The sequence below is a fragment of the Octopus bimaculoides genome, chromosome 26 (genome assembly GCF_046866305.1).
Source record: "Octopus bimaculoides isolate indiv1 chromosome 26, ASM4686630v1, whole genome shotgun sequence".
NCBI lineage: Eukaryota > Metazoa > Mollusca > Cephalopoda > Octopoda > Octopodidae > Octopus > Octopus bimaculoides.
Window position 1 is genome coordinate 10,400,511 of NC_142953.1, and position 15,230 is coordinate 10,415,740.

Below are 15,230 nucleotides of genomic sequence, written 5' to 3' on the forward strand. Positions count from 1 at the left end.
GGTACTGCCTTCAAGAATTTTTTAGTCAAACAAATCAACCCCAGTACTTGTGCCACACAGTGGGACTGAACCCAGAACCATGTGGTTAAGAAGTAAACTTCTTAACAAGCAGCCACGCTTGCACATATAATTTTGATTATTCTTATGATTTTCACCTGTACTTCCCTGACTTTAAATTTGTTCTCTGACCTTTAAACTATTTCATCAGATTTCTACCACTAATAAAATAATCCCTTGCATTGTAATTTTTATAAGAAATGTAAATTATTACCTAAATCTCCCAACACACATACTTTTTTTTAAACAAGACTTTTATCTCTGTTTTCTCATATGAACGCCAAAATTCTTCCTTCTCAGGTTAAATAAGCTGTTGGGAGAAACTCGGAAGTCCCAGTCAATACAAATTTTACATGGCTGTGTGGTTAAGAACTCACTTTACAACCACATGGTCTTGGGTTCAGTCCCATTGTGCATGACAGGCTTCTTTCAGTTTCTGTCTACTAAATCTATTCACAAGGCTTTGGTTGGCCCAAGGTTGCCATGCAGTGGGATTGAATCTGTAACCATGTGGTTGGGAAGCAAACTTCTTACCACACAGCCACACCTGTACCTAATACAATACAATCATAGTATAAAGAAATTAAATAATACCTCAAGATACTTCACAACAGCTGAATTATAATCCACAGTTTTTCTGTGGACAGCTTTCCTCATCCGTTTGCCATCAAACATAATCCCTTGGCTGGCCATCATTTTCTGTTGCATGTAGCTACGCTGTTGTAATTGCTGTTGTTGTTGTTGCTGCTGCTGTTGTTGTTGCTGGGAACCTTGAGGAAGCATGATGCCAGGTCCTTGAGACATGGCCATGGGAGGTGGCATATTGAATCGAGGAGGCATGTTGGGTGGAGGGTGGTTCATATTGGGGAGTTGTGGAGGCGGCCCTGTCATAGGCGGCAATGACACAGGCATCATCATCTTGAAGTGTTTGATTTAGGGCTGAAAAATTAATTTTTAAAAAATTAAAATACATACACATAAATATATACACTATATAAAATACATTTATATGCAATGAAATATATCAACAACAATAGTCACATGGGGATAATTAGTAATATGTTATCAATTTGCATATGTCTCCACCACATCCTTCAATCCCCCACATATCTGTAGGATGTTAAGTTTCACTGAAATATCAGCGTAAGCCACTGAGTTGTTTTCCAACTGACATTATAGCAACTTTCTAAAACACACCCCATATCTTATAATTTTCATGCTCAAATATATAGGAATTTGAAATATAAGTGGCATGAAAAGCATTTCATAACCTTATATTTAATGTAGATTTCCAACACTTAACACAAAACATTAGGATAATATTAGAGTGGCAACAGTATATTCAACTATTGAACCACATCACTAAATATATGAAAGAAATTGCGTATGCATATGTACTCATTAGACAAAAGTAGAATTAATTGTTTCTAAAATAGAAACAAGGCCTGAAATTTATGGGAGGAGATTATCATTATCATCATCGTTTAACATCCGCTTTCCATGCTAGCATGGGTTGGACGATTTGACTGAGGACTGGCGAACCAGATGGCTGCACCAGGCTCCAATCTGATCTGACAGAGTTTCTACAGCTGGATGCCCTTCCTAACGCCAACCACTCGAAGAGTGTAGTGGGTGCTTTTACATGCCACTGGCACGGGCTACACTCAAATGGTGTTTTTTACGTGCCACCTGCACAGGAGCCAGTCCGGTGGCACTGGCAACAACCTCGCTTGGATGTTCTTTTTCACGTGCCACCAGCACAAGTGCCAGTAAGGAGACACTGGTAACGATCACACTCAAATGGTGCTATTTACGTGCCACCAGCACAGAAGCCAGACAGCTGCTCTGGCAATGATCACGCTCGGATGGTGCTGTTAGCGCTCCACTGGCACGGGTGCCAGTCATCGAATTAGTGATGATGAAATCAACTGCAGTACTTATCAACACCAGAGAAATAGACGAAAGGTGGATTTTCACAGCAGTTTTCCCCAAGTTTCAACATTATTGCTTAAAAATTACTATTTTAAATTATAAACAGTTTTGTAGGCCTTATTTTGACCTAATTTTTAATTTGATCAAAATAAGACTGACAAATACTAAAATTCTAACATTCAAATAAATATACGACAGATAATAAATAGTATTTACATGTAAATAAATGAGAAACAAGGTATGCATTAAAAGTTGGGGAGACAAACAGAAAGCAAGTAGAGAAAAGGAAAGAAAGAGACATAAAAAAGGAAAAGTGGAGAGACAGAAGAGAAGAGAAATTTACTAAGAAAAACATGTTAAAATATATAGAGGAAGAATGAGTGAGAGAAAGTAATGCACAAAATAATCTCTATACTAATAACTGTATGCTGCAGACACTTGTGTGCACTAGATTTTTAAAAATATAATTTAACCTTTTTATTGCTATATTACTTTTGAAAATTATTGCCTTTGGTTCAATTTTGAAAATAACTGTCATCATTAACCTGGTGTTTAGAACAAACAAACATAAAATATATTTTATGTAGGAGCAGACATAGCTGTGTAGTAAGAAGTTTGCTTCCCAACCATATGGTCTCAGGTTCAGTGCCACTACATGGCACCTCGGGCAAAGGCTTGTGGGTGGACCTGGTAGATGGAAACTGAAAGAAGTCCATTGTATATGTATGTATGTATGTATGTATATATATTCTTATCAGTTTCAAACTTGTCATTGCTGGTGTCATCACATTTATGATCCGAGTTTTCTCATAAAGCATTATGACAGCAACTATATTTATTTTTCTCCCCTAAATCAAGGTTGAATACAGAAAGATTCATTTTTAAAAGTTTTAAATTTTTTTCAGTAGGTAATCCACCACAACTCCTGAGCAATCCTAAATTCCAGAATTTACCAGATTAGTAAATACTTATCTACAATTACATGAATATGTACATTCAACAGAAGAATTGTTCAAAGTTCTTTCTTTTAAACATCTCACTAATTACTTTTTCCTTTTAAATCATATAGGCAGTGAATCATCTCCATTAAATGAGAATCCTTCTTTGGTAAAACCACTAGCTTTCCAATAAAAGTAATTAACTACAACATCCATGGAAAACCCATCAAAAGAAACTAATTTCGATACTGTTTCTTCTATAATTTTTCCATAAAGAAAGTTATTTTCTGTTGGTTGATTTGTTTCCAAGATGGCTTGTCTATTTCAATTGTATTAGTTTCTGAGAAAAAGTCTGAATAATCTTTAGCAAGCATAAAAGACCATTTGTTGAACCACCCAAGCACTTTAACCCTTTGGCATTTAAACCAGCCATATCTGGGATAAATATTCTGTTTATGCTCAAACTGACTAGACCTGGCATCTTACACCAACCCTACATTATCATTCTAAAAACAGTTACCTCATCAAACTCAAAAACTCAAAGCTAAAAGTTAATGCATGATTAATTCAAAACATGAATCAATAAGCATTACTGTTGACAGATGTGGTGTGTAAGAGAGACGACTGTGCTGGTATGGTTATGTGTTGCATATGGATGAGGACAGCTGTGTTAAGAAGTGTCGCAGCCTAACAGTGGAGGGAACCTGTGCAAGAGGTAGACCCACAAAGACATGGGACGAGGTGGTGAAGCATGAACTTCAAACATTGGGCCTCACAGAGGCAATGACAAGTGAGCAAGACCTTTGGAGATGTGCTGTGCTTGAGAAGTACCCAGCAAGCCAAGTGAGATCATAGCTGTAGCCAATGCCAGTGTCACATAACTGACCCATTTAAAAGTTCCCTTCAATCGTTGGACAATATGCTGTGCTTGAGAAGAACTGTTGAATCAAGTGAAATCATAGTCATCTCACTCAACAAATTTTCCAGTTTCTTTTAAACAGATTAATGTGCTTCCACCTCTAACCATATTTATCAAGATGCTACTTAGACTAGGCAGGTGCACACTTACAATGGTGAAGCAGCGGATTTAGTAGGAGAAACTATTGCTTCCCAGACCCCAGCCAAACCGTCCAACCCATGCCAGCATGGAAAACAGACATTAAACAATGATGATGATACGGTGGTGAGCTGACACAATTGTTAGCATATGGAGCAAAATGCTCAGTGGTATTTCAACTGTCCTTCATATTCTGATTTCAAACTCCACTGAAGTTGACTTTGCTTTTCATCCTTTTAGGGTCAATAAAGTAACAGTTGAACAAAGAGATCAATATAATTGACTTAACCTCTCCCCTGAAATTGCTAGCCTTGTGCTAAAATCTGAAATCAGTAGTTAACATCATTACTGGAATCATCATCATCATCATCATCGTTTAACGTCCGCTTTCCATGCTAGCATGGGTTGGACGATTTGACTAAGGACTGGTGAAACCAGATGGTTACACCAGGCTCCAATCTGATTTGGCAGAGTTTCTACAGCTGGATGCCCTTCCTAACGCCAACCACTCCGAGAGTGTAGTGGGTGCTTTTACGTGCCACCAGCACGAAGGCCAATCAGGCGGGACTGGCAACGGCCACGCTCAAAATGGTGTATTTTACGTGTCACCTGCACAGGAGCCAGTCCAGCGGCACTGGCAACGAGCTCACTCGAATGTCTTTACACGTGCCACCGGCACAAGTGCCAGGAAGGCGAACCAAGAAATTTAGATTCACAATTGAAGGATTAAAAAGGTACTCAAACCTCGACCTAACTATTTTTAATTTCAAAATTAATGTATCACAGACTACATTAATATATTCTTTTTAGAGACAGAAGTATTAAGACTGACAGAGATTTGGCAGCTATTTCTAGCAGATGAAGTGACTTAAGATTTCCACTTTGGCCTGCATTAGTGTGGCTGGTAAGGTAGGTAATAAAATAATTATACCACAATATTAGTCTGACACTGCAATATCTACCGTTATTAGTTGCAATAGAATCTAAGCTAATGATGTTTGGTAATGTCAAATGTCTGACACTGCACTCAAGCAATTTTCCAAAATTACTGATTTTTATTTGTTTTTTGTTTTTTTTTTATTCTCTGCAAGAAATCAAGACTGTTTCTCAAACCGGCTTCAGACATAATACATAAGAAAAGCTAATTTGGGAAAAATTTGTTTAAGACTCATACAGCAACAGTGTCATACATATCTTGTGAAACATTTACAACCAAATAAACTGACTATAAACACAATGCTGTGCGTATGACCCACTAACCTCTCAGCCTACCTCATCTACTCTCTACTCCTCTCTCTGACCCTGTGCTCCCTTTCTAAGTAAACTTCTTATCCATTCTTGTCCTCTTCCAGTATGTGTATTTAGTGTCTGATCTAAAATAACTCCCAACAATACAGCTGAAAGAGGTACAACTGGTATTCCAGATCACAAATCTACATTAAACTATGTATGAGATGGTATCAAAAATTTCCTGGACTAGTTATTTTTAATAAGAAATAACATTTTTACCTAAATTTTAACATGATCTCCTGTGAAATAGTCACCTTGCACAGCCATATACCAGTCCTAGCATTCCTAGAACTTTTGGAATCTGGCCTGGAAGTTGTTTTCTGTAAGCAAGTCAAGAGCCTTCTGCGATTCGCTATGGATCTTGACAATGGTGTTAAAATGGTGACCTTTGAGCTGCATTTTCATCTTGAGGAAGAGATGGAAGTCCATAGGTGCTAAATGTAGTACTAAATAGGGTGGGTGTGGAAGTGATACCATGTTGTTTTTGGCAAGAAACTCATAAGCGAGGAGAGCTTGGTGACAAGATGCATTGTCATGAAGAAGCTGATTCTTTGTGCAAAACAGATCCAGTCACTTTCATCGAATGTCCTCCCTTATTGTCCACCAACAATCCTTATGCACAAGATGATGAAGGGTGACGCCCATAGCAGATCTTCCAGGGATATTCTTCCAGTTTTGAAGCACCCATGCCACTCAAAACATTGCATATGACCCATTGCCTCATTGCCAAAGCATGCTCAATGTCTCTGTAGTAGCCTTCTAAAGTTTAATGCAAAATTTCACATTGGCTCTTCGTTCCAACTTCCTGTCCATGACAAAAATCACAGACTACAGCATACACATCATCACAAGAACACAAATTTCACAACTTGCAAAGTAAACATAGCGATGTCACTCGGTACACTGCCCTATGAAGGTCACTGCTAGCTCTCACTGCACGCACAACCATGTGCCGCCATCTGTTGGCACACTACAGAACTAAACCGGGAACTTTTTGATACCACCTTAACACTGGCAACCTAACCACCTGGCTCCCACTGAATCATCAATCAACTAAAGACTTGATCAAAAAGAACAATTGAGAAGGACAGTAAATGAACTACAAATAATGTAGAATAGTTAAGAAATACTTTCTGGGATTTGGTTATGTCCCTTTGCATTCAGTGCACAAATTCCACCCATCCTTTTAGATATAATACAATACCTAGCAGCCACACAATGAAGTTAATGGAATAAACTGTACCCTTCAAGATAAGGCCCCAACATGACCGCAGTCTAATGATTAAAATCAGTGAAAAATTAACTTGTATTGGGACTATTTTTGTCAACCTGCTAGGAACACTAAAATTACAAGAGTGATAGGAATTCTTGCTGAAATGAGCCAGTAAATTGAGTTCAGTTCCCAGTTGGAACTGCTAGCTACTGCTTTTGATACATGCAGAAATGTCATATCTTTCTCAAATAAATTGAAAGATTTGATATTATGCAAAAACTCACATTTCTCCCTCTCAGAGACAAAAGACTACTTAAGCTGAAGAGGAGTAATCAGGAGAAACACAAGCTGACAGATCATTTCAGTTTCACAGAACATTACATGGTGGCAGAGTAGCTTATAAACAGATGTCTAGTAGAATCAAGACAAGCAGCTGTACAAGATACCCCAACCAACCAACCAAGCAGACATCATTTTTAGCTGTGAGCAGCCAAAATAGAGCTGTGTAACCATTTATTCAATGACTCATCACTTCAAAAATAAAATACTACCCATATAAGCAAATTAAAACATAAAGCAGGTAAATAATAAATTAAAACAAACAAGAAATATAAAAACAGTACTGAAATGAATATAAAAGTGCAACTGAGGCAATTCTACACAGACTGACTGATGAGTAGACTAATCTATTATACCATAGCTACTCCAGAAGACACAGTCAAGGAAATGGTTACCAACAGTGATATGCTATTGTTTGTAACTCTAAAGATAGCCTAACTCCCAAACTTCTGGAGATCAACTCTGATTCAATAATAGGAAACCTTCTCACTTCAAAACATTCATATCTAAATTAAAACTTCCAGCATAATTTTATGCAAGAACCATTTTTATCAAGCTATGTTCTAAATTCCAGCTTAACAGCAGAAAGTGTTTTGGTTCTTAATAAATTGTTTCAAAGGTTTCATCATTTCAAAATTAATTGAAATTCATGAATATAGTTAAAAAAAAGGTTAAAAGAAGATGGTAGAACAGACAAACGACATATATTGATATTAATCCATGAAAACCCTCATCCATCTCAGTTTCGCAATATAGAACCAAAAGCGGAAGACTCAGATCTTTTTCATTTTCATCCAACCACTTGAAAATTTTTCAATCACCAATGAATTGTTTTCAGATTTTCCACACAGATGTAGTCATGCATACTGATGACAATAATTGCACTCATTTTTTTCAAAAAATAATTAACAAGATAGCTGTATTTAAAGTTGTGTGATTTTAGCCAATGAAACAAGTCCAGCATCTTCAAAGTGGAACATGAAACGGTTTGTTGTCATGGCATGCAAAACTATATCAAAAGCACTTTTTTTTTTTTTTTTTTTTTTTCAGATTCAGATTTGTGGTTGGAAGAAAACAAAAAAGATCTGATGATTCCTTAGGTGAACACTGAATAAAACAATATAGTTGTAATTGGAAAAATTAGATTTAGACGAAAAATAAGTGCAGAACACTTATGAAGGACTTAAGCCATCACATCTGTGATCCTTGCTCCATCTGATCATCTCTAGCAATACAGCCAACCAGAAAACTAACATGTGTTACAATACACTCTAATGTGGTGTGCAGAAGTAGCTAGACAGGCACATGTAACAGTGTCATGTGTAGTAGTAGTTGTAGTAGTAGTAGTCAAACACATCAACACAAGTAGTTAAGCACACTTAAAAATTGTTGTAATAGTAGTTGTCAAACAGGTACATCTAAAATGTGTAATGGCAGTAGTAGCAAGACATATTCACAGTGTGGTAAGCAGTAGTAGTAATCAGACACATATCCACAGCATGAGACATTATCGGGTGACTTTTAAGCTACTATACAGCTTTTAAGTAACTGACCCTGAATGGGAAGATCTGCAAACAGATCTCTGGAAAAATTTGTTGCAATTGCTCCCTCCAGAGTCATATTCCAATGATGATCATATTCATCGCAAAAAAAATCACTGAAAACAATCGCAGTAATGAAAACATGGGAATCCAAATACTACATGGTCTTAACCATGCCTGCACCTACCCTTTATCAGTAACAAATTATCTCACAGGCACATGTTTCGTAGATATTTTTCAGTTAAACTCCCATACCACAGATTTAGTTATACAGGAGAAGTTAGTAGGGTGCACAACACTTTCTGGAGGACACTGACTTAAGATGTTCCCTCTGCTATATAGCTATACACACGGTGACTATGCACCAAGTAAAATCGATACACAAAATTACAAGCCATGCAGTGGCTCAACTTACTGGATATAACAACTAGATTTCACATTACCATCGTCAAAAATGAAGGCCACGCTGAGTACACTGGAGCACAAATGTATTTCTTTAAAGCTGATTCCCCTAGTTGCAATTGTAAACAATTCCAGAGAGTTGATGTTATATATCATTACCATCACTCTTTTACGCGATCACAGGAAAAGTTGTTAAGAATTACCAAAGCTGATAAATATGCACAGATGTTGCAAATTAAGCTTAATTACCAATAAACATCAGTTTGGATGACACTATACTTAACTGACAGAGGAAGGTGACCAATCAAACTGATTATGTAAACAGAATTCTTTTCTGCCCATTCTTGTCGGAACCTTTGATACGGGGTATCGAAATTTTAACCCCTTTCACACTTGTAAAATGTCAAGCAAACTTTAAAATTTCTCATTACCATTATTGTCAGTATGGACAGATCTTATGAATCGTTTACTGCAAAGGAGAAATTAAATATGCTGAATATGCACATTGAACATGGCAATAAAGCTGCCAGAAGGCATTTTAATGTTAATGAGGCCAATGTTCGAAATTGGGATAAACAGTATGACAAACTTAAAACTGTGCCTAGTAATAAACAGACAAAAATAAAACCATACAATCAAGATTATCCATAGCATTACATTTTTTTCAGTCAGGAATATCCATATCACTATCTATGTCAATGGTGCTCCATTGCAATAGGTAGAAATTCAAAGCAATGTAAAATATGGCCTAGACTGTGTTTACCAACATGGACATCAGACTTCAAAAAGTAGTTAACCATTTAATGGTTTTAGTAAATTTATACAGAAAAAGTAAGCATTCTATTGTCCAGCATAAATAAAAGTCAACTTCATCATAATTAAGCCATTATTTTTTCTGTAAAAACCTACTCTGACATTAAATGAGTCAATTTCCAGTATGAATGTTTACGTTTTCTATGTCTTTTTTCCACAAAAATAATTTCTAAAACATTCTGGAAATGATCTGCTCATGTACCCACTAACGTTTATTTCTATTTTTGCAAAAAAAAGTGCATAAATTACATCGGTTTTTACAGTAATATGTCCTCTTTTGTTGATAAGAGAGATCTGGCTGTTATTTCTCGTATGTCTATTCATTCATACACTGAATATTTTGTATATACAATTATTATGACAACATTGACACAGACAAATAAGATCCTCAACATAGTTGCTAGACCTGCCAGAAGTATTAACCAATTCTCCTTCAATCATATTTTCTTTAAAATACACCCATTCTATAGAATATTTCTTATTTCTTTATTGCCCACAAGGGGCTAAACATAGAGGGGGACAAACAAGGACAGACAAAGGAATTAAGTCGATTACATCGACCCCCAATTCGTAACTGGTACTTAATCTATCGACCTCGAAAGGATGAAAGGCAAAGTCGACCTCGGCGGAATTTGAACTCAGAACGTAACGGCAGACGAAATACCGCTAAGCATTTCGCCCGATGCGTTAACGTTTCTGCTAGCTCGCCACCTTCAGAATATTTCTGAATCAGGACTGACATAGTAATGCTATGTCTTTCTGCATGAATTAAAAATGGAAGATCAGTAAGAATCATCAAAGGTCACAATATCAAATAAACAACAGCAAAGAGAAGGATTGGTTTCCTTCTTAAGACAGAAAACACTTGAGTCCCAAACAATTATTGACTAACTATGACTCCATACATAACACACCACACTTTCCAGATTAGCAAAACCCAACAATATGATTGTCTACTCAAGCCTTATAAAATTCATAAATTATTTCCCCAACTGAACACTATCATTATCATCATCGTTTAAGGTCCACTTTCCATGCTGGCATGGGTTGGATGGTTTGACTGAGAACTGGTGAGCCAGAGGCTGCACCAGGCTCAATCCAATCTGGCAATGTTTCAACAGCTGGATGCCCTTCCTAACGCCAACCACTCCAAGAGTGTAGCGGGTGCGTTTACGTGACACCGGCACAAGGGCCAGTCAGGAGGTTCTGGCAACGACCACGCTCGAAAGGTGTTTTTTTATGTGCTACCTGCACAGGAGCCAGTCTGGCGGCTCTGGAAATGACCAAGCTTGAATGTTGTCTTTCTCATGTGCCGGTAGGGCAATTCTGGCAACGATCACATGCGAATGGTGCTTTTCACATGCCACCAGCACGGGAGCCAATCTGTGGCCCTGGCAACAATCATGCGCGGATGTGCTTTTAACGTACCAGTGGCACGAGTGCCAATCAGGCGGTACTGTCATTGGCCACACCAGTGATTTTGATTTGTTTTCACTTGTCTCAATAGGTTTTTGCAAGCAAAGTTCATTGTCCAATGAATGAGGGATACTCATAAGTGGGCCGATTACACCCCATGTTTGGATGTGCTTTTAACATTCCACTGGCACAAGTGCCAATCAGGTGGTACTGTCATCAGCCACATCAGCAATTTTGATTTCACTTTTGTTTTATATTTTGCTTTAATACATACACATGCACACACACATAAAATTCACTTTAATTGAAATAAAGTTTCCCCAAAATTAAACATATCTAATATAATAAATGAGAATGTCAGTGTGTTACACTTTTTCAACTTTAATAAATCCTTTTTACTGGAAGCACAAGGCCTCATATTTTGGGGGAAGAGATTAAGTCGATTACATCAACTCCAGTACGTAACTGGTACTAATTATATTGCCCCCAAAAGGATGAAAGGCAAAGTCGACCTCGGCAGAATCTGTAATAATATCATAAATGTGAATGTCAGTGTGTCACACTTTTTGAACTTTACTCCTAAAGGCAGTAGTCCAACATATACCATTTTGGAATTAGGCTGACTCCATGAGTAAATTAAAAACATTCCTGGTTGAATACAGACCCACAATCATGAAATTTGGGATTCCCAAGTTTTCATTACTCTGATTGTTTCCGGTGATTCTTTTTACGTGATTTGTTTTTGTGACGAATCTGATTATCACTGGGATATGACTCTGGAGGAAGCAATTGCAACAAATTCTCCAAAGCAAGTCAGAGATCTGTTTGCAGATCTTCCCATTTGGGGTCAGTTGCTTAAAAGCTATATACTAGCTTAAAAGCAGCCCTATGTATCTATCTATATAGGCAAGTGTCTTGTATTGTAGCCTCCAGCTGACCAGAGCCTTGTGAGTAGATTTAGTAGACGGAAACTAGAAGAAGCCCATTGTATATATATATCTATGTCTTTGTGTCTATTTGTCCCCCAGATCACTGCTTCACAACTGTTGTGGGTGTGTTTACATCTCTTTAACTTAGTGGTTCAGCAAAAGTGAAAATATACAATAAGTACTAGGCTTCAGAAAATAAATCCTGGGGTTGGTTTGTTGAACTAAAAACCTTCAAGGCAGTGTTCCAGCATGATTACAGACAAATGACTGAAACAAGAATAAAAAATAATATGTGTGTGTGTGTGTGTTTGTGTGTGTATTATCATTATCATTTAACGTCCGCTTTCCATACTAGCATGGGTTGGACGATTTGGCTGGGGACTGGCGAAGCGGATGGCTACACCAGACTCCAATCTGATCTAGCAGAGTTTCTACAGCTGGGTGCCCTTCCTAACGCATATATATATATATATATATATATATATATATAGCAAAATAAGGATTCAGATAGAATCAGGGTACTTGAAAAGATATGCACCAAGCCTATGGTTGGTAAGTGCCAAATAGGATGTTCCAGTTGTGTACACAGAGAAAACCAACCCTATGAGTATTTGGTACCTAGGAGCTGGTCCAAAGTACACGTAACATTGAATTGTATGTTGTTGGTATACTCTAGGGTCTCCGACAAGTTGTAAATACCCTTGGTGTATTATAATCAAATGAATAATAACAGATTTATTATGACAGATAATTGTCAGTTTATTACAGCTGTTTCTTATGCATTTTTTACGAGAAGGATAAGAACATTACGCCATTTCATAGTTAGCCTCGACAGACTTCAGCCATATCCCTGCTGCATTCATAGGATATTCTTTTGTTTGTAAAATTACATTTCATCTGATGATTACGGTTTTTTTGTAATGGAGTAATGTTCTCATTCTTGCATTAAAAATGCATAACAAACAGTGCTTTAATGAGCTGACAATTATCCATCATCAGTTTCATTTGATTATTATATAAACACACACATCCATGTGTGTGTGTGTGTGTGTGTGTGTGTGTGTGTGTGTGTGTGTGTGTGTGTGTGTGTGTGTGTGTGTGTGTGTGTGTGTGTTATATATGTAATTTTGGGGACTAATGGGTATATGTCAATTAGTTGGTTGAACTGTTGAGTAGAGAGCACTGGCACAGTTTGGGCTCTCTGGTGTCATCCGCAGTTGGAGTTACTTCAAGAACTATGCCATGTTAGTCGAGATAATGATAACTGATTAAGTAACCAGAAGATGGATTTGGTATTTTGTACAACAATCATTTCAACCCATCCTGCTACTGTCCCTTATGGGTGGGACTCCATTCAACATGTTTTGTTGCATCCATTTTGCAGTCTGAGTCACATCAGGTACATCCATACATATAGTATCTCGCTAAAGATCCCAAGTTTAGGTAGTCATGTTGTTATATGCCCTCGAGTTGGGAGTGAAGCATCGCTAGTTTTCATTACTATTAACTTTGTCCATCTCCTATTCACTTTCCCTGCAAAAAATCGTTTGCTTTCTTTCTTATCAACAGTTACTTGTTTATATTTACAAATGTTCACCATTTTTTCATGGAAAGTTAACAGTAATGAAAATTGTAGCACTGCTTCATTCCCTAACTCGAGGACATATAACAACACTAGCTTAAAAGCCGCCTTATCAGGTGGGCAGCTTGTAAGCTAGCTCCTGTGAAGGGATCTTGATTGGGCCTTGGACCCAACAATAACACTTCATGCATTGAGTACAAATTAACACATTGATAGCCAAGGGGAAATGTGTAAATCAGTCCTGTGTGCCACATGTGGTTTTTTTCAAATTCGTATAGTATTTCAGTTGTATATAATAGTTGTATACAGTTCATTTTTTGATGAGAAAACATGTACACAATATACATATGTAAAGTGTCATGTATACATATATTGTCTACATGGCACTCAATGTGTTAAATTTTATTAAAATTGAACAATAACAGATTGACCTTCTATCAAATTGCTACTTATTTCATGCCATAATGGGTCGCAGGTAAAGGTAATGAAGAGGTCAGGCTTCCCCAAATTTCTGATATATATAATTCCATCTCGAGTCTTCTCATGCATGTACTTGTCACCTCCTATAAATGATGATGGAAGAATGACTTTCTTTCCAGTGTTGAGTGGATTGCCATCATTTTGAACAGCATCTTGGAGGTGAATGCAGCGTTCCCCTCAAAGTTCTTATTAGTGGCATGTGATAGAGAGCAACCTCTGTTTAGAGTTTTGCATACATATCAACCAAGAAATGGTTGAAGAGTTGCTTGCATCTCAGTGATTGAAGTTGTTGGTTCTTAACACGATTCTGTAGCAATAGAAGTCTTGTGCTGAAACTTTGTTTCCTATAGTTTCCTCAGTTTCAGAAGGAAGTGATAGCCATCCTGCCCTTGCCAGAAAATAAGTGGACACTGGAGAGCATCATAACTCCTGCGTGTTTCAGCAACTTTCCTTAGGGATCCACTTTGTTTCTCTATCACTATGTCTCTTTCTCCTAAGTTTTGACCTGCAATGAGTACTGATACTTCATTGGTAGATGGTGCATTGAATCTTCTGTCATGCTCTCCAACAGACGTCTTATCAGCTCTAATGACTAATCTCAAGTTCTCGAGTCCATCTCTCTCTGGAGAGCATTGCAGCAATGAACTGCAAACAAAAAGGCAACCTTAACACTAACAAGCGCCATACAACTACCAAACTCCATAAAGAACAGGTCTTAGAGCTGCAATATGCAGACCACTCTGCTTTTGTGGCCCTTACTCAGAAGAAGCTTCAGGCTATCCTAGCTGCGGCAGTGAAAACATACAGTAGTATAGGGTTATCTATCAATACCATAAGACTAAAGTGATCGTCCAATGGAATCTCACTCACTCTCTATACTTTTACTGTTGGTAATGAACAGCTGTCAGTGGTAACAGCTTTCAGATATTTGTGGAGCTATGTCTCTGAAGATGATAGCACTGATGACCAACATCTAGACCTGTATTAAACAGACATCAACTGTCTTTTGGAGACATTAAAGCAGACTTTCACCTCCACAAAAGGTCACTATATAACATGCAGTCTATATTACTGCTCTCTACAGATGTGAAGCTTAGGTGGTCTACAGCTATTACATCAAGTCCTTGGGGCTCTTCCACATAAGCCATTTCCATTGCATCCTGGGAATTACCTAACACAAGTGTGTATGAGCCACACTGTAATGCTTGCAGAGACCAACTGCAAAAAAGCTGAGGTCATCA

The 15,230-nt window shown here is 37.6% G+C and overlaps 1 protein-coding gene across 1 annotated transcript in view; it reads right to left on the bottom strand.

Moving 5' to 3' along the window:
• The window catches only part of LOC106883031 (uncharacterized), a 63,921-nt gene that overhangs the window by 43,911 nt on the left and 4,780 nt on the right, over positions 1-15,230 (bottom strand). The window contains exon 2 of the mRNA XM_014933889.3: positions 652-996. Coding sequence (XP_014789375.2) covers positions 652-975 — 324 coding nt within the window. The 5' untranslated portion in view covers positions 976-996. The remainder of the gene's footprint in view (positions 1-651; positions 997-15,230) is intronic.